Raw genomic sequence first — 24,478 nt, forward strand, 5'->3', positions numbered from 1 at the left:
AGAAATTTGACCAACTGACTTGTTGGAAAGGTGGCATCCTATGATGGTGTCAAGTTGAATGTCACTGAGTTCTTCAGTAAGGCCGTTCTACTGCCAATGTTTGTCTATGGAGATTGCATGTCTGTGTGCTCGATTTTATACACCTGTCAGCAACGGGTGTGGCTGAAATTGCCGAATTCACTAATTTGAAGGGGTGTCCACATAGTCGCATAGCCTACAATAAGTGTAGATATTAATGGAATCTACAGTTCAGGGGAATAGGCTAAACAATTATCAGCCAACTATGCACAGCTTTGATGTCGACGTATAACGTTAGATAGCCTATATGAAACCACTTGCAGGGCGCGAGGGGTTACATAAGGCGTTCGGAGAGCGAGAACAAGTCACTGCATGCACCTTTCCCACTAAAGGCTACAGTCAACATTACACAGACCGATCCTCCTGAGAACAGGACTCATCTCTTTCAACCAGACACAAGAACGAACATTTCTTGAATCATCTTAATGTTCTGTGAACTCTAAACAGTTGTGAAATCATTTTTGCTTTTCCATTCTTATTTTTTTTTTTGGGGGGGGAAGTCTGTCATCGTTCTGTTTTTCAGGATCGACCCCTTGGTGAGACAGACCAACTGACCAACTGTAAACTGTCCACCTCGCCCTTTGGCGCATGAGGATCAGTACACACCTTCCAGCCAATAAAACGCCGAGTAGGCGAAACAAAAGCGCGAGCCGTGCCGGTCTAGCCGACAAGTAGTGCTTGGAGAAGTCTTCAGCACCACGGACCAGAGAACAGTAACAGTCACAGGCGCGCGACAGTCCTAGAGCCATGGAGCCGTCCACTGCCCCTGGTGCTGAACCGGCTGATTTTGACATGTACTCGGTGATTCCGTTCAATGTCACCTACCCGGACGACGAGATGGGGTTCGTGCCCAACGGGGAAAACTACACCCAGCAGCTCCCGGTTCAGAGCGCCTCCAATATTATAGTAGCCATCTCCATCACCGCGCTCTACTCCGTTATCTGCGTGGTGGGATTGCTCGGGAATGTCCTTGTGATGTACGGGGTGGTGAGGTAAGGGTTTTCTAGTGGAACCACCAGTGGCATATTCTACTTAGCCTACTATCATTGGTGGCAACTTGCTTTTGAGATTGTATGCCTATTATTTTCTGTAAGAAAGCTTGTGAATGCATATCATTTTTGGGGATATGCATGACTGAAAATGTACTTTTCTCAAGAAAGTTGTAGGCTATAAGGGTATCGTGTATTTCGTATGGATATTCCGTTTTTTATAGCCCAATATCTCATGCGTGCCTCTCTTCGTGTTAGCTAAGCAAACCGTGTATTTGTCAAATGCAAGCACAGGACGCGAATCAATTATAAAATGAATGATACAATTTATGAAAACCAATTTCCTGTGATTTGATGTTGCTACACTCTATAATTAATTTTTGGGTTCAAAACATTTGCGAATACTTTGCTTTTGTTCAACAAGTATACATTTTTGCTGGTGAAACAGTAAATCAATGTTTACTTGCGCGTGAGGACCAAAGGAAAGAGAGAGTCTGGTGGAGGGTGAGGGTGTGTGTGTTTGTGTGTGTGTGTGTGTGTGTGTGTGTGTGTGTATGCCTACTAGTGTGCGTGCGTGCGTCGGACTCTTTTCATATTTCACATGCAGTCCTCCTCTGTTCAGCCCGACTCCACAGTTCACGTGCACACACACACACACACACACACACACACACACACACACACACACACACACACACACACACACAAACACACACACAGCCTCTGGCTAGAGAGCTGGGTCAGGTCCAGGAGGAGTCTCTTTTGCCTTCATCTCTAGCTGGTAAATATGACGTTTTCTTTAGTTTGATTTGGTTTGAAATGAAAGGATTATACTGAAAAGAGTACCTAAATTGGGCTAGCTTAAAAAAAAAAAATTGTATTATCAAATGCTCCCATTTCACAGACATTAATTAAGATCAACAGGATTCAAATTGCAATTACTGGCATTATTATTGGCAATTCCCAATCTGCACCCTCCCTTAATTGAAATAGTACTGATGTCAGTGATGGGTTTATTGTTTATGATGACATGACCCTGCTGAGTGTATCTTTAAGGAGAATAATTATGCCCACATCACTAAAATGCTCTAACAACTGCACCACAGGTGACAACCATTAATTGAACCCCCCCTCTGACATGTTCAAAGACATGTCAGGCCATAGCCAAACTTGGAGGACTGAACCCTCGCAGTGTGTACTAAACTGAACCCTAGCAGTGTACTAAACTGAGCACTAGTAGTGTACTAAACTGTCTGGCATTACAAGACAATGAGTGTCCAGTCTAGTGAACTGGATGTCCAGTCTAGTGCACTTACTTCCTCTGATGTACACTAATAGCTTTATTGCCCACTGCAGTCAGACATGATAAAACAGTGTCCAGTCTAGTAGCTCTGAATCCACTAATAGCTTTAGGGTTGGGGTCAATTAGTAATTTCTGGATTTAATTCAATTCAAACAATGAATTTGAATTGAATTTGAATTGGCCTCACCCCACAGGAAGCAGAATTTGAATTTAATTGAAGGAAGTAGAATTTAATTAAAACCAATTCAAATACAAATTCAGAATTGACCCCAATCCTGTTATATATGTAAAGTTGTTCAGTGGAGCTTGACAGTAAGAGCCAGTAGGCTACCATCAGTATGAACTCTCCTCTCTGGTTTTCAGAGAAAAGATACATCTAGTGGCCTCTTCTGCTGTCTCCTGTCAGATAATGAAAGAGGTTGTCATGACAATGGACATTAGTTGGTTTCTCCCAGAGCCATATATTAAGAGAGTTCGTCCAGGTTTTAGAACGGATGCCATGTTAGCACCTTTATTCTCAAAATGTTGGTGATGTACAATACGAGAGCGCCTCCGACAGTTCCCTATGAAATGACCCGCTGTAAACAAGCAAAACAGAGCAGTGAATTTAACAGACATTTTTATTGATTAGCATTCGGGATAATGTGTATCCAAGTCGGTACTGTGTTGTGGTCTCAACAAATTGCATATGTGCTTTCACTGGACATCTTCATAGGTTTTTAAAACTATCAGAAATAAACAGCACAATGCTAAAGCGTCAATTATCACTTAGCAACGGCTGTGGAGGAGAAAGTGGAGGTGCTTTAATGGGATTTGACTAGATGGTAGGCCTATACAGCTACGGATGGAAGTTACTTTTCGTAGCAGGTTAGGAGAACTTACGCAGCAGGTTAGGAGAACTTACGCAGCAGGTTAGGAGAATTTACGCAGCAGGTTAGGAGAACTTACGTAGCAGGTTAGGAGAACTTACGCAGCAGGTTAGGAGAACTTACGCAGCAGGTTAGGAGAACTTACGCAGCAGGTTAGCAGAATTAATGGAACAGGTTAGCAGAATTAATGGAACATGTTAGTAGAGTTAGATTAAGGTTACGAAAAGGGTTCAGGTTAGGTTAACTAAAATGCTCTCCTAACCTGCTATCTGATACGTATCAGATTTGTTCCCTTAAGTGTAAACAGCAAAAAAAAACACATGGAATCTGATCTTTTGACTTCAGATTTATACCACCTCTATTTGTGGATCTGATTTCTGATACAAACCGAATCCTGCATATGCGACCTCTGTCTGGACGCTCAGATCAGATTTTTGTGGGGGGGTTTTGCAGATGACCTGACGTTACCATGACAACCGCCCCAAAATGTAAGGAGAGAGAGCGACAAAAAAAAGAGTGAGAGAGAGAGAGAGAGAGAGATAGAGAGAGAGAGAGAGAGGCAGTGGCAGAAACAGAGACAGACAAACATAGAAAGAGAGTGGGTGTGTGAGAGAGAGAGAAACAGAGAGAGACAGGGAGAGAGAAAGCGGCAGAGAGAGAGCAAAAGACAGATTTAGTATTTTAGTATTTTATTAGGATCCCCATTAACTGTTGCTGAAGCAGAAGCTACACTTCCTGGGGTACACACAAAACACAAAACATTACATAATACAGAACATCAATAGACAAGAACAGCTCAAGGACTGAACTACACACATTTAAAAGAGATAGGAAGAGACTGAGTGAAATGATGACAGATCAGAGACTTCCTGTTGCAAATACAAATTGTTACATCTTTCCCATATTCAAGCCATTTGAAACATATTCAAGTTATTAGCGTTATGAACATAGAAACCTGTTTGCAGTTTCTGTGCCGCAATGTTTATTTTATTTTATACATCATTACTGGTAATCAGAATGTGTTCTTAGGTGTGATTTTGGTGTGAAGTGTGATTTTATGATGGCTTACTAAAAAGCTAGTGTGGAACCCCATATTATTGGCATATTCAACAGCGTTTAACAAATATTTGACCTTCAACACTGTTGTCTTGTGATCAAGCCATCAATGTTTTGTGATTATTGGGGTCGTAAAAATGTTAGCTAACGGGTTAGCAATTAGCATGTTTGACATTTCAGTGGAAATACTACTACTATCAGCTTTTTGATAAGCGGTTTAGCAAAAAAATACGTCCCGTATTATCGGCATACGGTCCCCAGTTATTGGCCACCTTACTATTTTGTTCAATTACAAGACATATCCATTTAAGCACGGGGTGACCTCCTGTGGACTCTTAAAAATGGTTCTTCACCAACATCTTCTTCAGTGTTGTAACCAAATAATGTCTCATAATTTGTTTTACAGATTAATCTTATGTTTTGAGAAAGCAGATAACAGTTTAATACTAAAATATAAATGAGTATGAATAATTTACATCAAATAAAACTTTAATTTCAGTAATGTGCATTGACATAAACAATTAAAACACTGTTGGAGTTTGTGCTGCAGAGATGCACTTGGTAAGTAAAGGAAGAAATACACAAGATATCTATATTATATTTGAGACATATTTTTTTTAAACAAATAAATAATTTATTAAAGTTCCAGACGAACAGTTATTGTGCTGACACTGCTTCCAGAGGCAGTTTGGAACTCGGTAGTCAGTGTTGCAATCGAGGACAGACGATTTGACCGGGGCAGCTCTAGCAGGGCAGAAATGTGATGAACTGACTTGTTGGAAAGGTGGCACCTATGACAGTGCCAAGTGGAAAGTCACTGAGCTCTTCAGTAAGGCCATTCTACTGCCAATGTCTGTCTGTGGAGATTTCATGGCTGTGTGCTGGATTTTATACACCTGTCAGCAATGGTTGTGGCTGAAATAGCCCAATCCACTAATTAGAAGGGGTGTCCACATACTTTTGATGGTGTGCTGCCTTTTAAACTGCCTGAAATTGACACACTGTGGACTGGAGGCCAGCGAACATGGTCAATACTGGACCGAGTGATTAACTTGTGGTGACAGACTATGATCAATGGCTCTGGGTGTACGTACCCAATATACAAATGATGCCTGTGGTCTGATGAAGCTGTGATCGATAAGACAATAATCAATATTCACCAGCGTCAGGAGAAGGAAACATTCCATGTCCATCCTGTTTGTCCTGGAACCAAGGCCACTGACTGACGTTTTTGAAATGACCCTCTGTTCCCTGCAGCAGTGATTCTAACAAGGATCTGCCTCCTCCATATGTTTGTTAGCCTCTAAGGCAGTAGTTTTCAACCTGTGGTCCACGGTCCTTTTTCTAGCAATTTATTTTCTTCCAAAAATAATAGCAGTTGGGGGTATTAATGGTATTTTAAGAAATGTTACATTTCTTTTCAAAATGCCAATTGTTTATAATAATAATAACAGGCCTTTAATCTGTTACATTCACAGATAAAATGGACCCCAAATTTGTCCGGCAAGATATTTAATGTTACAACAGTCCTCAAGAGGTTTTGACAGTGATTTGGTGGTCCACGGAATGGAAATGGTTGTGAACCACTGCTCTAGGGACACGAGATGAATGTGTGAAGAGGACAGGGCTGTACAGCATTGATAGCTACAATCCCCAACTAGACAGAGGTCTATGATACTATCACAGTTACAGTTCATGTTTCTCATTTTAAACAGCATGATTTAACATGACGTTGAAAGAAAAGATCCCACTGTTTTCAAGCTTTTCAAGCTTCCAACAAGGAGAATGGACATACAAACCACCCATATGAACTTGTGCCCTGTGGCATTAGCTAACTACTACAGGTCCAGAACCAGTTAAACGGATGGCATGAACAGAGTGGGCACTGTGGGCAAATATCAAAGCTCATCCTCTTCTATGATTAATGCATGCACAGCTGTCATCCTCAATGGGAAATGGAACATAGCATGTTGTGGTGAAACCTGCCTTGGTGCTGTAACCTGCTGAGAAGATGTTTCAGGTTGTCAGCTACATCCCCCGTAAAGATAACAGGGAGGGACAGCCTATCTTAGTCAGTTCCCTGAACCGACTGTACCGTACAGTGCTGTACAGAACACTGTATCCTTTTACCATCCTGCCAGTATCTGGCCACTGGGGTGTTCTCAGCTCAGATCATGTCTTTTCCCCCAACGCCCACCCGCCTCTTCTCTGCTTCTCTAGCCACTTCATCAACATCCATTCACACAAACAGAGCCCTGAGCCCACCCACTCAATGCGTCTCTCGTCGCATCTCCGTCTTCGTGTCTGCATGAGTGTGTGTGTGTGTGTGTCTGTGTGTGTGTGTGCGTATCATGTGTAAGCCCTGGCTCGTGTAACATTGGCTCAAGGCGTAGGGGAGTGGGCCATGCTTTGAACAGGAAAGACAATAAGGGACTTGGACCCAGCATGGATCTTGGTGGTGGAGGAGAGGTGTGTGTGTATATGTGTGTGTGTCCCGACCACACCAGCTCAGATCAGGGCTGGCGATAACGATTCTACATACGCAGAGAACAAACCCATCCAAGGCGTATGACGACTGCCTCTGATTCACCGTCGTTTTATGAATACGAAAAATATAAGAATGAAAATGTAATATCTAATTGTCTCCTGCTAACCGTGGCGCTAGGAAGCACAGACGGATTCATAGATGAAGTTATGCTGAATCAAAGGGTTCTAACAGACGTGAAAGAAACCTCCCATCAAGAACAATCTTCTTCCCTAGCGATAACAGATTCTGTAACCTGCTGTAGTCGGACTCAGAACACATCTGAGCACCGGAAACTCCAGGCAATAGTTTTACTCTGTCTCTGGCTCCCCAATACGTGTGACTCAAGCAATATTTCCTAAAACATGTCTTCCTTGCCCCAGTGAGATATTGTTGTGATACACTATGAGCAGGTTCACAGCAATGGACTACTGATGTGTTTGCCCAACAGAGACCCATTTATAAAACACAGTACTACTGACAACATGGGATGCATTACAGATGTAGGATCTTAATTTGAGCCAGTTTGAGCCAGGAAAATAATCCTGCAGTATCAGGAAATGTGAATGATTATGTGAATTATAATTAATGGACATTTCTGTAGGGGTTGATACATTTTTCACAAGGGAAAATCAAGTCTGAAATGTCAAAGTGGAAATTACAAACTTCAGATGCCTTTTTAAACCTCAAATACACTACAAGTTTTAAATGTCCCGCATTACAGGAAAGTTCTCCTGCAACAGAGTGATCAAATTAAGATCCTACGTCTGTATACAGTACTGATATTATTACATTTTACATTAAAGTTGAATGTATAGCTTTACAGCATAGGAATGGAGCTACAAAGCTGGAAAAGCATTTTGTATGAGTCAGGTACAGGACCTCTGTCCTGATGCTGTTAGTTGGAGTGATTCTTGACAGATTTTTTGCATTCATCAATCACTTCCACCTAGCCTGTCTCTACTTTTAACAGTGTGATTGTGTAATTGCCAGGGCTGCATTTATGGTAGAGCCAGTAGATCAAGACCACCTTACTTACTGACACCAAGACCCAATACAGACAGAGATGGAGAGAGAGGGAGATAACCAACAATTCATCTAGTTAACCTTTTGTTTGAATAGAGACAGGTGCAATTAAAACAGAAAGAGATTGGATAGACAAAATTTAGATCCACTGACCTGACCTTGTTTTAATTTTCTGCATTTGTCCCTGAGTAGGCAATATTACAATGCCTATCACCACTCTTCACATGCACACACACACACACACAAACACACACACGCCACACACACACACACAAACACACACACGCACGCACACACTGTTGTTGTAAAGTCTGTTCAATGTCGGCCAGTTGAATTGACCTGACAGGGATCACAACACATCTGTCAGATGAACAATTAAGAAGCCGGCTTTCATGGACAATTTAGATCGGAATGGTTTAACCCTCCTGTGGGAGCTGTTGAAGCAGAAGAGAAATCAGCAAATCACCAGCAGCTCTCAGCCGCAGATACTCAACAGGCCTGTCCCCTCTCACCCCTAGCCCACCATCAGTCTCATACGCAAATGGGATGCCTAAACCAGGGATGATCATCACTGTCCTGGCTCATGGCCTCTTTGCTGACTTACAGCAAAGAGACATTTTGCGTATGTGTGATCCTTTGTAGCTCATTTTGTCGTTTTGTAGAGCATTCCCAAACTACGTAAAATGTATGCACTCATGACTTTAAGTCGCTTTGGATAAAAGCGTCTGCTAAATGGCTAATATATATTATATTACATTATAGCACTACATGCATGCACACACACAAACACAGACACAGACACACATACACACATTCCACAGACCTACATTATAGCCCCGGTCTCCAGAATGATTTGGCTGGTAGTGTTTATGCACTAAGAGCTGTAAGTTAATAGATGTTATCGACCAAACCTTAAAGAGGGAGAAAAGGTATGGGAAATCAATAGGCTACAATGTATTTATTAATGGGCGACAAGGAACAGGGTCATTCCACCTCAAAAAGCACAAGAATGAGGGTTTTGACACCCACAATGTCAGATTGTTCTGAAATCGTTTCCGTTGTTAGAAACAGATAAGATAAGCATTCCTGTAACATTCCTAATTTCTTCCTCATTGTTAGAAAAAAGTTTGGTCCAAATCGGATGTTAGGTACTATATTGAGTATTATATGAATCCTATGAATTTGAATGTGTAACGATCCCGGCAGTCTGAGTCGGGTCCTGTCTGTGGACTAGTTTTTCGGCTCGTGATCTCCAGTTTCCCGAGGGTTCTGGAACGCTCCGGGGAGCTCTCTTGATTTCCGCACCTGCATCCCATCAGCAATCTGCACACCTGGTCCTGATCATCACCCTTCTTAGGCTCTGGCCTAACATCCATTCCCTGCCGGATCGTTAGCCATAAACAGTATGTTTTGCCAGCGTATCAGCCTCAGAGTACTAGCGTTAGTTTTGTTGTTTTGTTGCACCTTGTTGACCTGCCTTGTACTTACCTCCGTTTGTTCTGTCTACAGTCATTCTCCCGGAACCTTCATCCAACCTCTGCCTGGTGGTCGGCGGCTGCCGAGCCAGGATTGGATCAACCACTGCACCCCCAACAACTAATCAACGCCGCCCGCTCTGTTCCCTGGATTATTCAGCATCACTCTTGAATTTGTAATAAACACTCACCTTCGTTTCAACTTACCTTGTCCTGGTCTGCTTCTGGGTTCTGGCTTAGTAAACCGTGACAGAACGATCCGGCCAGTAATGAACCCAGCGGACCTGGACTCTGTTCGCCATGCCATTACCCATCAGGAGAAGATGTTGGGCCATCATAGCACGGAGCTATGGGAGATCGCGTTGGCAGTTCGAACCTTTCTACCGGTCTGACGGAGGTCCAGAACCAGCGCAAGTTTCCGGTGGAGGATCCACTACCGGTTTCACCCATCTCGCCTGCCGCGTCTGGAGCTGTGTCCTTCCGTGAGCCCAAGGTTCCGACGCCGGATAAATATGAGGGGGAGCTGGGAAGATGCCGTTCTTTCCTTATGCAGTGTGGGTTAGTGTTCGATCTACAGCCCTACTCTTATGCCACAGACAAGGCTAGGATAGCCTTTGTGATTGAGTTGCTGCGTGGTCGAGCGCTGGAGTGGGCTTCAGCCGTTTGGGAACGACAAGACCCCTGCATGGCTTCATACCAGGGGTTCACGGCCGAGATGAGGAAGCTCTTCGACCATTCCGTCCGAGGGAGGGACGCAGCTAGGCGCCTGTTTTCGCTTCACCAAGGAACTCGCAGCGTGGCCGACTTCATGATCGAGTTCAAGACGTTGGCTGTGGAGAGTGGGTGGAATGAGGAGTCTCTGCAAGCGGCCTTTTACCAGGGTCTGTCGGAGCAGCTCAAGGATGAGTTGATCTCCTATCCGGAGCCTAGTGACCTGGACAGCTTGGTAGCCTTGTCTATTCGGGTGGATAATCGAGTCCGAGAGCGAAGGAGGGAGAAGCAATGGGGTCCGTCCAATCGATCAGCTTCTCAGGTTCCAGTCGGGTCGGGGATTGGACTAGAATACGTCGATCATCGTCCACCACACAGGATTAGTGGAGAGGTCCTGTCTCCCGATTCTGAACCAATGCAAGTAGGGCGGCACGGGTTAACCAAGGAGGAACGCCAACTCAGACGTAGGACTAACTGCTGCCTCTACTGTGGTGGTTCGGGACATTACCTCGCCACCTGTTCCCGGCGGTCGTCAAACTGCGCGGCTCGCTAAAGTGGGGAGGACTTTTAGCGAGCCAGTTTCGACCTCTCAATACCTCTGTCAGACCCCGTTTCCCGGCTACCCTTGTGAACAGGAATCAGAGCTTAGCGATTAACGCTTTTATCGATTCAGGTGCCGATGGAAGCTTTCTTGATGCCGAGTTGGTGGAACAGCTGGGGCTTTCCAAGGAGCAATTGCCGGAAGCCATTGAAGCGACCACTCTGAACGGCAGTAGTCTGGCACGTATCACGATGAGGACTGAACCGGTTAAGATGCTGTTGTCGGGGAATCATTCGGAGATGATTTCATTCTTCATTCTGCCGTCTTCCCATGTTCCTCTGGTCCTTGGATACCCCTGGCTGAAGGAACACAATCCCACGTTCGATTGGGTGACGGGCAAGGTAACGAGTTGGAGCCTTGATTGTCATGCTAACTGTCTCAAGACTGCCTGTCCCCATTCGGTTCCCAGTCAGGTGATTGAGGCTAAACCCCCAGATTTGTCCCTGGTTCCCGAGACATATCACGATTTGGGGGAAGTGTTCAGTAAGCAGAAGGCTCTGTCACTCCCTCCCCACCGACCATATGATTGTGCCATCAACCTGTTCCCTGGAGCTGTCTACCCCAAGGGAAGGTTATACAGTATCTCCCGCCCTGAACGTGAGGCTTTGGAGACCTACATCAAGGAGTCCCTAGCTGCTGGTCTCGTTCGTCCCTCGTCATCACCCCTGGGGGCAGGATTCTTCTTTGTGGGTAAGAAGGATGGCTCTCTTCGACCGTGTATTGATTATCGGGGGTTGAATGACATCACGGTCAAGAACAAGTATCCCCTGCCCTTGATGAGTTCTGCTTTCGACTCCTTACAGGGTGCTACGGTGTTCACCAAGCTAGACCTACGCAATGCGTATCACATGGTCCCGGATCAGAGAGGGAGACGAGTGGTTGACGGGTTTCAATACACCGATGGGTCACTTCGAGTATCAGGTGATGCCGTTTGGACTGACCAATGCTCCAGCGGTATTCCAGAGTATGGTGAACGACGTCCTGAGAGATATGATCGGTCTCTTTGTGTTTGTTTACCTGGATGACATTCTGATCTTCTCGAAGGAACCTTCCGACCACGTCCAGCATGTCCGGCAGGTTCTGCAGCGATTGTTGGAGAATCGCCTGTTCGTGAAGGCCGAGAAGTGCGAGTTTCACGCCCACACGACATCCTTTCTCGGGTACATCATCTCCAGGGAGAGATTAGGATGGACCAGGAGAAGGTTAGAGCGGTTCTGGAATGGGCCCAGCCCGGTACGAGATTGCAGCTCCAGAGATTTTTGGGGTTTGCGAATTTCTACCGCAGATTCATCCGGGATTACAGCCGTGTGGCCGCTCCGTTAACTGCCTTGACTTCCAGTATCAGGAGCTTCAAGTGGAATCCGGAGGCGGATCGAGCGTTTCTGGATTTGAAGAGGCGATTCACCAACGCACCGATTCTCTCTCAACCGGACACGGCCCGTCAGTTCGTCGTTGAAGTGGGCCGCGTCTGATGTGGGAGTTGGCGCCATCCTGTCGCAGCGATGCTCCACGGACAGTAAACTCCATCCCTGCGCCTACTACTCTCGTCGCCTTTCGCCTGCGGAGAGGAATTACGATGTGGGTAACCGGGAGCTTCTCGCGGTGAAACTTGCCTTGGAGGAGTGGCGCCACTGGTTGGAGGGGGCGGAGCAACCGTTTATTGTCTGGACTGACCACAAGAATCTTGCTTACGTGCAATCGGCTAGACGTCTCAACTCCCGTCAGGCCAGGTGGTCGTTGTTTTTCGGACGATTCAATTTTTTCCCTGACGTTCCGACCTGGATCTAAGAACGGCAAGGCGGACGCCTTGTCTCGGATGTTCTCCAAGACGGAGGAGAGTGGGTCCAAGACCGAGACAATTCTCCCCCGGAACTGCGTCGTGGGAGCTGTTAGGTGGAAGATTGAGGAGGAGGTGATGGCGGCCCTTCGGACGCAGCCCGGTCCCGGTAACGGTCCACCCGGTCGGTTGTTTGTGCCTGAGTCGGTTCGTCCCTGCGGTCCTTAAATGGTCCCACGCCAGCAAGATGGCTTGTCACCCTGGCGTGGCTCGGACGATGGCGTTTCTTCGCAGACGTTTTTGGTGGCCTGCCATGGCCGAGGATACTCGGGGTTATGTTGCTGCCTGTCCAGTGTGTGCGCAGAATAAGAGTACCAATCGGCCCAGCTCTGGACTACTTCACCCCCCTTCCTATTCCCCGGCGACCATGGTCGCATCTGGCCCTGGACTTTGTCACTGGGTTGCCCGCTTCTGAGGGGAACACGGTCGTTCTGACTATCGTGGACAGATTCAGCAAGTTCGCCCACTTTGTGCCAATTGCCAAGCTTCCCTCTGCCTCGGAGACGTCCGAGATCCTGGTTAGGGAGGTTTTCAGGGTCCACGGTTTGCCCAGTGATATCGTTTCCGACCGTGGCCCTCAGTTTACCTCTGCTGTCTGGAAGTCCTTCTGTTTGGCCATTGGAGCTACAGTCAGTCTCACATCTGGTTTTCACCCCCCAATCTAATGGTCAGGCGGAGAGAGCCAACCAGAAGATGGAATCCACGCTACGCTGCCTGGCCTCTTCCAACCCCACCTCCTGGGTCTCTCAGTTGCCTTGGGTTGAGTATGCCCACAATACTCTCCCTACATCTGCCACTGGGATGTCTCCCTTCCAGTGCCTGTATGGCTACCAACCTCCCTTGTTCCCTTCTCAGGAGAAGGAGCTCTCAGTGCCTTCTGTTCAGGCCCATATTGCGTCGTTGCCACCGGACCTGGCATCGGGCCAGAAAGGCACTCCTTAGAGTTTCGGACCGGTATCAGCTCCAGGCGAATCGTCGCCGGATCCCCGCTCCCACCTACACCATCGGAGATAGGGTCTGGTTGGCCACACGGGATCTTCCTTTACGGACTGAGTCTAGGAAGTTGTTACCGAAGTTCATTGGTCCGTTTGTGGTGGAGAAGGTGATCAATCCGGTGGCAGTTCGACTCAAACTCCCGAGGACGCTCAGAGTCCATCCCACCTTTCATGTCTCCTGCCTCAAGCCTGTTTTCCTCAGTCCTCTGTTGCCTCCTCCGCCTCCTCCTCCTCCTCCTCGGATGATCGGAGGTGGTCCTGCCTACACGGTGCGACGCATCATGGATTCCAGACGGCGGGGCGGGGTTTCCAGTATCTCGTGGACTGGGAGGGGTATGGTCCTGAAGAGAGGAGTTGGATTCCGCGGCGACAGATCCTAGATGCTGACCTCATTCGTGACTTCTACCGCCTCCATCCTGGCGCTCCGGGAGTCCGCCCGGTGGCGTTCGTCGGAGGGGGGTACTGTAACGATCCCGGCAGTCTGAGTCGGGTCCTGTCTGTGGACTAGTTTTTCGGCTCGTGATCTCCAGTTTCCCGAGGGTTCTGGAACGCTCCGGGGAGCTCTCTTGATTTCCGCACCTGCATCCCATCAGCAATCTGCACACCTGGTCCTGATCATCACCCTTCTTAGGCTCTGGCCTAACATCCATTCCCTGCCGGATCGTTAGCCATAAACAGTATGTTTTGCCAGCGTATCAGCCTCAGAGTACTAGCGTTAGTTTTGTTGTTTTGTTGCACCTTGTTGACCTGCCTTGTACTTACCTCCGTTTGTTCTGTCTACAGTCATTCTCCCGGAACCTTCATCCAACCTCTGCCTGGTGGTCGGCGGCTGCCGAGCCAGGATTGGATCAACCACTGCACCCCCAACAACTAATCAACGCCGCCCGCTCTGTTCCCTGGATTATTCAGCATCACTCTTGAATTTGTAATAAACACTCACCTTCGTTTCAACTTACCTTGTCCTGGTCTGCTTCTGGGTTCTGGCTTAGTAAACCGTGACAGAATGGCCAATTTGGGTGCAATCTTAATTTCTCAGAGATCAAATGATATTTCAACAAAATAATTTGGCAGGAATGCTAATTTTATATTTTTCTAACTACAAACATGAGTTCTGAACAATCTGAGGTGGGTGTAATGGCTTGGTGAAATGACATGGAACGACCCAACAGGGAGTTAGGGTTTGGAGCTTACAGTCACTGTCAAAGACTGACCAACACCCAAAACTGATTTAAATTTTCCAGTAAATGTTGTTTACTTAATTCTGAGTGTTGTTTGGTTTGATTTTGTTGTCCTTTTGGCCATCTGGACCATTAACTAAATGGACTGTACAAAATATGCACTTAATTTATCCACAGAGCCATGCCGCACAGTGCAAAAATCAGTTGACAAGTACTGTGCTCACTTAAGCACACCAATTTAAACACTAGCATATTCTGTACCTCTACAGCATTTTACATACAGACCAATGGGCTATAACTAATAGAATACTGTTTTGAAGGCAAAGTAGGTTAAGATAGAATATATCTCTATTAACATATTTATATTGTGCCTTCAGAGAGATTCTGACCCCATTAAGCCAATATCTTTAACTACACTTGTGACTCAGCCAGACCCTCGATGTGAACTGGGGACCCCGATCAGACACTATATCTTCAGGCACACCGTAGTGCCGGAAGACGTGGGTAAACAGAGCCTCCGCAGTCTTAAGGGCCGTAGGGAGACCGGGCAAAGGAAGGAGACGGCAGTACTTAGAAAACCGATCCACACGTGGTGTTACCTTGTGACGGAGGAAGATCCGTCACGAAGTCCACCGATAGGTGTGACCACGGCCATTGTGGAACGGGTAGGGGTTGTAATTTCCCTCTGGGCAGGTGTTTAGTTGCCTTGCACTGGGCGCACACCGAGCAGGAGGAAACATAAACCCTCACGTCCTTAGCTAAAGTGGGCCACTAGTACTTCCCACTAAGACAGCGCACTGTCCGACCGATGCCAGGATGACCAGAGGAGGGTGACGTGTGGGCCCAACAGATCAATCGATCGCGGACATCAACCGGAATGTACAGACGCCCAACTGGACACTGGGTGGGAGTGGGCTCCGTACGTAACGCCCGCTCGATGTCCGCGTCAACCTCCCATACCACCGGTGCCACCAGGCAAGAAGTATGGGAGTGGGATCCGTGGACCGCTCCTCTGTTTCATACAACCGGGACAGTGCATCTGCCTTAGCATTCTGGGAACCTGTTCTGTAGGATAGGGTGAAAACAAAACAGGTAAAAAACATGGCCCACCTTGCCTGGCGAGGGTTCAGTCTCCTCGCCCGCCGCCCGGATGTACTCCAGATTGCGGTGGTCAGTCCAAATGAGGAAAGGGTGTTTAGCCCCCTCAAGCCAATGCCTCCACGCCTTCAGAGCCCTGACAACAGCTAACAGCTCCCGGTCCCCCACATCATAGTTTCGCTCCGCCGGGCTGAGCTTCTTCGAAAAGAAAGCACAGGGGCGGAGCTTTGGTGGCGTATCCGAGCGCTGAGACAGCACAGCTCCTATCCCAGCCTCGGACACATCCACCTCTACTATGAATGCCAAGGAGGGATCAGGATGAGCCATCACGGCAGCCGAGGTAAACAGAGCCTTCAAGTGACCAAAAGCCCTGTCCGCCCCAGCTGACCACTGCAGTTGCACCGGTTCCCCCTTCAGCAAGGAGGTAATGGGAGCCGCTACCTGACCAAAGCCCCGGATAAACCTCCGGTAGTAGTTGGCAAACCCTAAGAACCGCTGCACCTCCTTTACCGTGGTTGGAGTCGGCCAATTACGCACGGCTGAAATGCAGTCATTCTCCATCTCCACCCCTGACGCAGACAGGCGGTACCCTAGGAAGGAGACGGACTGTTGGAAGAACAGACATTTCTCAGCCTTGACGTACAGGTCATGCTTCAACAGTCGACCAAGCACCTTGCGCACCAGGGACACATGCTCGGCACATGTGGCGGAGTATATAAGAATGTAATCTATATACACCACTACACCCTGCCCGTGCAGGTCCCTGAAAATCTTGTCAATGAAGGATTGGAAGACTGATGGAGCATTCATCAACCCGTACGGCATGACGAGGTACTCATAGTGCCCAGAGGTGGTACTAAATGCCGTCTTCCACTCATCCCCCTCCCAGATACGCACCAGGTTGTAAGCGCTCCTGAGATCCAATTTGGTGAAGAAGTGCGCCCCGTGCAATGACTCTGTCACACTGGCTATGAGAGGCAGTGGGTAACTGTACTTCACAGTGATCTGATTTAGCCCACGATAGTCAATGCATGGACGTAAACCTCCATCATTTTTCTTCACAAAAAATAAACTTGAGGAGGCAGGTGAAGTGGAAGGCCGAATGTATCCCTGTCCCAGAGATTCGGAGACATATGTTTCCATAGCCGCCGTCTCCTCCTGAGACAGAGGATACACGTGACTCCTGGGAAGTGCTGCGCCTACCTGGAGATTTATTGCACAATCCCCCTGTCGATGGGGTGGTAGTTGAGTCGCCTTCTTTTTACAGAAGGCAAGAGCCAAATCGGAATATTCGGGGGGAATGTGCATAGTGGAGACCTGGTTTGGACTCTCCACCGTAGTTGCACCTATGGAAACACCTACACACCTCCCTGAGCACTGACGTGACCATCCCTTGAGAGCCCTCTGTTGCCACGAAATAGTGGGGTCATGAGAGGCCAACCAGGGAAGCCCCAACACCACAGGAAACGCAGGAGAATTGATCAGGAAGAGACTAATTCTCTCCTCATGATCCTCCTGTGTTTTCATCCATAGTGGAGCTGTGACCTCCTTCATCAGGCCCGACCCTAAAGGACGACTATCTAAGGCATGTACAGGGGAGGGCACATCAACATGAACAATAGGGATCCCTAATCTACATGCAAATGAACTGTCAATAAAGTTCCCAGCTGTGCCTGAATCGACTAGCGCCTTATGCTGGGAATGCGGGGAAAATGCAGGAAATTCTATACAAAACATACATACGCGAAACAGGGAGCTCTGGGTAAGTCAGGTGCCTACTCACCTGGGATGATCCACCAGTGCCCTGCCTGCTGCCTCGACTCCCTGGGGAACCTCCCCAGCACCGACCAGCAGTGTGCCCTCTGCGGCCACACTTGGTGCAGGAACCGGCCCCCCCTCCGGTCACCCTAGGAGCAGCACCTCCGAGCTCTATAGGGGTAGGGTAGATAGATCCACCAGCTGGTCGAGGGTAAGGGTGGTGTCCCTGTAGCTCCCGACAAACGTCCTCGCGTAGACTACACCGGTATTGGTTGATCAGGGCCCTTTCATTCCATCCCGCGCTGGCCGCCAAGGTCTGGAAGTCCAGTGCGAAGTCCTGTGCGCTCCTCTTCCCCTGTCTGAGGTGGAACAAGTGTTCCCCCGCCACTCTCCCCTCCAGGAGATTATCGAAGACCGCCCGGAAGCGGCGGGTGAAATCCTCATAGCGAACCAACGATGCGTCTATTCCTCCCCATTCGGAGTTGGCCCAATCAAGCACTCTCCCCGACAGACAGGAGATGAGGGCGGACATGCTCTCGTATCCCGAGGGAGCCGGGTGGAAGCAGGAACCCCTGGCACCCGGCAGCCGTCCCATCATATGCCCTCGGGAGCGAGAGCCGAATCCCACTGAGTCCAGGTGACGGAGGGGTGGACATCGGTGTGGGTTGACCTGAAGTTGCTAAGGTTGTGGGAAAACCCCCTCTCTCCCATCGCTCCATGGTCTGCAACACGCAATCCATCGCAGTGCCCAGATTCTGGAGCATCGTCGCGTGCTGCTGGACGCGCTCCTCCAAGGACTGGCTGCACCTGCTGACTCCAAATTAGGTGCGTGTTTCTGTCAGGTGTCAAATGTGTAGCGGTAGGACGGAGGCAGGACACAGAACTGAGTACACAACGTTCGTTACTTAGAAAAACAAACACTAATTTCATGCAGGGAAAACACACCAGCTCACAAAAGTGTATGACACAACACAACGAACAAACACGCACAAAACCATGTGGGAACCAGAGGGTTAAATAGGGAAATAATCATCATACAATGGGAACCAGGTGTGTACAAACAAGACAAAACCAATGGAAAACAGAAACGCAGATCGGTGGCAGCTAGAAAGTCGGTGACGACGATCGCCGATAGCCGCCCGCACAAGGAGAGGCACCAACTTCGGCGGAAGTCGTGACACAGGAGTCACGGAAATTCAGAATTGGCCTATTTTAGAGGAATAGAACATATCTTAATGTAGCAAATAATCATAAGTGGTTATGATCTAATACAGATCCATATTGGGAAATGTTAACAAGAAAATGTTAATGTCGTAAGTGATCATGATCTGAAAATGACAATGGATTCCGCAAATTACAGTATGTGGTTAAAGTTACTTTTAGCTCTATAGCGCTTCCTCGAAAAGTGCTTGATCAGACACTAACAAGCCTGAAGTATATCAATTATCTTGAATCACTCATTCAGAAAGAAATAGAACCGCGTACGAAGAGAATTAAAATAGCATGTTCAACATACAGCAAGAGATCAATTATCTGTAATCACTTGTTCAGAGACAAATAGAATTACATGTTCCAAATGTTTCTCTGTTCAACATATACAGCAAGAGGCAATTAGTTAGAGCATCTGGGACTGACTGCAAAATCAATTTAACTTAATTATCTTTCACCAAGGTTGAGATAAATTCAAAAGTCCATTGAAATTCAATTAATTAATGTCAAAATCCTCAAAGAAAACAACATACGGTTTGATAGCAACATCAATTCAACAAATGGCTTTGTCTCTGTCCACAGATACACCAAGATGAAGACATCCACCAACATCTACATCTTTAACCTGGCTCTAGCGGATGCCCTAGCCACCAGCACACTCCCCTTCCAGAGTGCCAAGTACCTGATGGGGACCTGGGCCTTCGGAGAGTTCCTCTGTAAGGTGGTCATCGCCATCGACTACTACAACATGTTCACAAGCATCTTTACCCTGACCATGATGTCTGTGGACCGCTACATTGCTGTGTGCCACCCAGGTAAAGGGAGAGAAGCATTCCACATGGCACCCTATTCCCTTTATAGTGCACTACTTTTAGCCAGAGTGTATCCTCTCGCGAAAATAAATGAAAGGGTGCTAAGAGCCAATAACACTCACTGTAATATAAGTTGCAATTGAAACGTAATTTTCTGTGTGTCACCCAGTGAGAGCCCTGGAGTTCAGGACGCCCGCCAAGGGTAAGATCATCAACGTTCTGATCTGGGTTCTGTCCTCTGCCATCGGAGTGCCCATCATGGTCATGGCGGTGACAAAAACGACAGACAGTGGTGAGAAAGCAGCGTTAAACTAGCTAGCACGTTTTTGACACTTCTTTCAACGGCTTTCTTGTATAGCCTCAATCATATTGGGGTTTTTGTCATTTGAAACTCATCATGTTTTTTTGAATTTCTCAGTTAAATTCTTTGTTTTTTAAAATCCCATTAAATAAGGGAATATGTCACTCTTCCTGCTAATTTACAGTATATTAAATCTTTGGTCAATTATCTCTATAACATAAACCTCCTACAGTTTCCTCTCTAGAGCTGTCTGACCCCCCCTCTTTAAATGTGTCTGACTCCTTTCCTTCTCTCCTTCACATCTCTCTTCTCTCCTTCACCCCTCTCTCCTCTCCTTCACCTCTCTCTTCTTTCCTCCACCCCTCCCTTCTCTCCTTCACCTCTCTCTTCTCTCCTTCACCCCTCTCTTCCCTCCTTCACCTCTCTATTCTTTCCTCCACCCCTCCCTTCTCTCCTTCACCCCTCTCTTCTTTCCTCCACCCCTCCCTTCTCTCCTCCACCCCTCTCTTCTTTCCTCCACCCCTTCCTTCTCTCCTTCACCCCTCTCTTCTTTCCTCCACCCCTCCCTTCTCTCCTTCACCCCTCTCTTCTTTCCTCCACCCCTCCCTTCTCTCCTTCACCCCTCTCTTCTCTCCTCCACCTCTCTCTTCTCTCCTCCACCCCTCCCTTCTTTCCTCCACCTCTCTCTTCTTTCCTCCACCCCTCCCTTCTCTCCTTCACCCCTCTCTTCTCCCCTTTACCCCTCTCCTCCTAGGTCAGACTATGTGCACACTGAAGTTCCCCGACCCTGACTGGTACTGGGACACAGTCACTAAGATCTGCGTTTTCATCTTTGCCTTCATCGTCCCTGTCACGGTCATCACCATCTGCTATGGTCTGATGATACTGCGTCTGCGCAGCGTCCGCCTGCTCTCCGGCTCTAAGGAGAAGGACCGCAACATGCGCCGCATCACCCGCATGGTCCTCGTGATTGTCGCGGCCTTCATCATCTGCTGGACGCCCATCCACATCTTCATCATCATCAAGACCCTGGTGGAGATCGACTCTAGGTTAGTCGTTATGTTTCGTGTACTTTTATTTTCTTGCTGATTTTACCGTGTGCTTGTGTTGCTTCTTTATTCATCTTGCTGATTTTATTAGGTCAAATTTCTTTGGGTGTGTTGAAAAAGGGCATCAAATAAAATGTATTATACATAACTTATTATTATTTATTATTAACAGGAACCCCTACGTGAAAGCCAGCTGGCACCTCTGCATTGCGCTGGGCTACATGAACAGTAGTCTCAACCCCGTTCTCTACGCTTTCCTGGACGAGAACTTCAAGAGGTGCTTCCGGGACTTCTGCCTGCCCTGCCGGACCCGCGTGGAACGCAACTCCCTCAACACAGGTCGGAATGCCAACCGGGAACCCGTGTCCGTCTGCGCTCCGACTGTAGCTGGGACGGAAAAGAAGCCTGTATGACTAGGCATGGACCAGATCCCTTGTGGTTCTCGATCCAGGAGGGTCCAGCAAGACCTGCAGTCTGAGATCACCCAGATCTCCACAACAGAGTTCTGACAGGACAAACAATGATTCACACAGAGGTGTCAGTAAAGGGGGTTCAAACCACATCATCGTTTTTTTTTTGACCACATCATTGACATTCCTCCCAGTGAGATTTAGGAACTTTCTTTATTGTAGCTCAGAAAGAGAGAGATTCAATGTTTCATCATACATTGTTTTCGATAAAACTCAACACACATCTCTGTGAAGGTTCTATCTAGAGACAATCTGCGAAGGTGCCAGGGCTTTTTAAGTAGTGAATTTCTGGTTTGTGACAAATGAATGTCTGGCTGCAGAGTGAATACACCGGATGTTGTCAAGGACAGTGGTCCAAAGGATACGACATGGTTTTGTCAATGACTGATGACAAGCTGCACAAATATGGGACTGGTTATTTTTTTTAAATAAGGCAACAGGTTAAGGGAAACCACTGAATGAGTAGATATGTGGACATCTGAAATGTGGACATTTGAACCAGGAGGGGGTGGAGAAAACACCCAACACTGTTCAGTGAAAATGACAGTTGTTACAACTGACGGACTTGGCACAGATTCCAAATGCTAAGCAGTGGTCTCATGTACCAGAGACTGCATCATCCATCTTGAAAAGACAGACTGTAGTTTGGGTACAGTACACTGCGTGTGTGACGTCAATGCTTCTCCAGGCTACAGTAACCTTGTGCTTTGACAAACTGAGAAAGTGGAGAAGCATGGATGTCCAACCTTTGTTGATAGACCTTCTTTCTATTCTCTGGGAAGCAAGCACCTGTAAACTAACATTGATGAGAAACTTCAAAGATTGCTGACGCATATTCCAACCATCACACTTGACTCCACTTTCATAGAGACAAACTAAGATATAATGAAGAAAAAAAACGACGTCATTTTCCACTTTCCGTCTACTTCAGAACAAAAGGCAAAACAAATACATTTCACACGCCACAGAGAAAGAAGAAACTACAGATCCTTTTTGACAGGTTGGATGATGGATGAAAGCGTACTTTAGTGCAAAGCACTGGGGCACGAGACGCTGAAACAAAATGGGAAAATGGGAAAATGGGCCTGATAGCTACGTGAATCCGTAAAATATGGACATCTAGCACAGAGCTCTGTGACTGCCTGTGCTCTACTGCTGTACCATAGCATTTCCTTTCCACTGACACCTCGGCTCTCGGCTCCAAACCTACTAGACTTTCATGGATCGGAGCAGAGAGGTAGAAGGGACCACTGAGAGGAATAACTAAACAATCATAGACCACAGAGGGTTGAGGAGCAGACAGCCTAATCTAGATAAACACTCTGTGTGAATGCAGTACTACTCTGATGAATGTAAAAAAGAAACAACAACAGCAGAACAACTTTAAAACTGACAAGCCTGAAGAGTATGGCGGCTTGTGAGACCAAGACCACAAACCTCTTGAGAATCACTGAGCATTTATATAGCTGAACCAAGTGAGATTTGAATAGGACTCACTATCTGTGTTACTGTGTAATTGGAGAAAAACATTGTGTCATCTGTCAAATTAAATCGATGGCAGATTAGAAACACTAACTATGGCATTATGTCATGATAAGATTCCTAAGAAAGATGATGACAGCGCTCAATTTTACCTTGCGGGCATCAACTAATGATAGTGATTAAGATGAAAATTACCCTTCATATTTCATAGGCTGTAGGCTATAATTTATGAGTTTATTATAGGGTATAAATTCTCCCGGTAACCTTGCAAAACATCAATACTGATGAAAGATCAAGCCTGCAAATCGTTCCATAGATTGCAACCCACATGGCACCCTATTCCCTATATAGTGCACTACATTTGACCAAGTAGTGCACTATTTAGGGAATAGGGTACCATTTCATACATTTTTACTGACCTTGGACACAATACTATGTCATGAACCACTGTGACAAGCCCAAAAATGTGGACAAGAGGTTTGTGAATTGTTTTGCATAATGATACTAGCTAGCACAGTCTAAGGAAGAAAATATAATATAATTATTGCTTATGTCGATGTCAGCTTAGATGACATATAACTATTAAAGGTTAGATGTCAACATTCTGGTATATTTCTAATGAGATGTATTTGCATGTCTGTGGAAATACTGACGTCAGAAGGATACAACATTTACTGAAGGTAAGGAAACCAAAATCAGTTCCAAACTAAAATCACTTAACGTGACTTTGTAGATATAGACATTCTTAGAACTCCTGCATATTATTTACGTAGTTGGCTAACTTTTTCAGTGACAGGTGAAACTAACTTGCTTCCATTTTTTTATTTTTTTTTATTTCACCTTTATTTAACCAGGTAAACCAGTTGAGAACAAGTTCTCATTTACAACTGCGACCTGAAATTTGTGTATGTGATTCTGTATGCTTTCTTTATGATGACTATCACTCCATTTTCATTGTGATATTTGATCACATAGCTTCATGCTTTATTAGCTACTGTACTGCTTAACTGCTGAGGCTAGTCTTAAATGCAAAAAGAAAAGAAGAGATAAACTGATTAAGTCCCATAAATATAAACTGGCCAATACAATGACCATCTAAATATGGTTTTAACACCCTTTAATACACAGTGGGACCATAATGGTAAAGAGTACAGTACATCACACTGACAAAGGTGTGCTAATGTCACAAAATAGAAAATGGCCACTTAGCCACCCATTTTTACTAGAGCAACAGTTTCTAATAGCCTACTATAGCCTTTTTGTCTCTCAGTGTCTGTTATAGAACGATGGATTTGATATTGATCAAGGCTATCTCCCACATAGCGTTTCTCGGAACCGCTGTCAATAGCTGCAGTATTGTACCTTTCCTTGCTCTCTTTATGTGAATCACTCTTAGTGTTGAATATCTAATATCATTCTTTCACGATCTATCATTACTATTTTTTATACTTATACACTGAGTGTACAAAACACCTTTGCCCCCAGAACAGCCTCAATTCGTCGGGGCCTACAAGGCCCATGTTGACCCCAAGGCCCGTGCTGGCCCATGTTGACTCCAATGCTTCCCACAGTTGTGTCAAGTTGGCTGGATGTCTTTTGGGTGGTGGACCATTATTGATACACACGGGAAACTGTTGAGCGTCAAAAACCCAGCAGC

At 46.6% G+C, this 24,478-nt stretch overlaps 1 protein-coding gene across 1 annotated transcript; it reads left to right on the plus strand.

Moving 5' to 3' along the window:
* The first annotated feature begins 416 nt into the window (after positions 1-416).
* LOC121571941 (delta-type opioid receptor-like) lies at positions 417-23,634 on the plus strand. The gene is made up of 5 exons (XM_041883738.1): positions 417-1,070; positions 19,290-19,522; positions 19,689-19,811; positions 20,575-20,869; positions 21,042-23,634. Exons 1-5 carry the CDS (start codon positions 826-828, stop codon positions 21,280-21,282), a joined length of 1,137 nt encoding a protein of 378 aa, XP_041739672.1. The 5' UTR covers positions 417-825; the 3' UTR covers positions 21,283-23,634.
* The last annotated feature ends 844 nt before the right edge of the window (positions 23,635-24,478 follow it).

This window comes from Coregonus clupeaformis, chromosome 8 (genome assembly GCF_020615455.1).
Source record: "Coregonus clupeaformis isolate EN_2021a chromosome 8, ASM2061545v1, whole genome shotgun sequence".
NCBI lineage: Eukaryota > Metazoa > Chordata > Actinopteri > Salmoniformes > Salmonidae > Coregonus > Coregonus clupeaformis.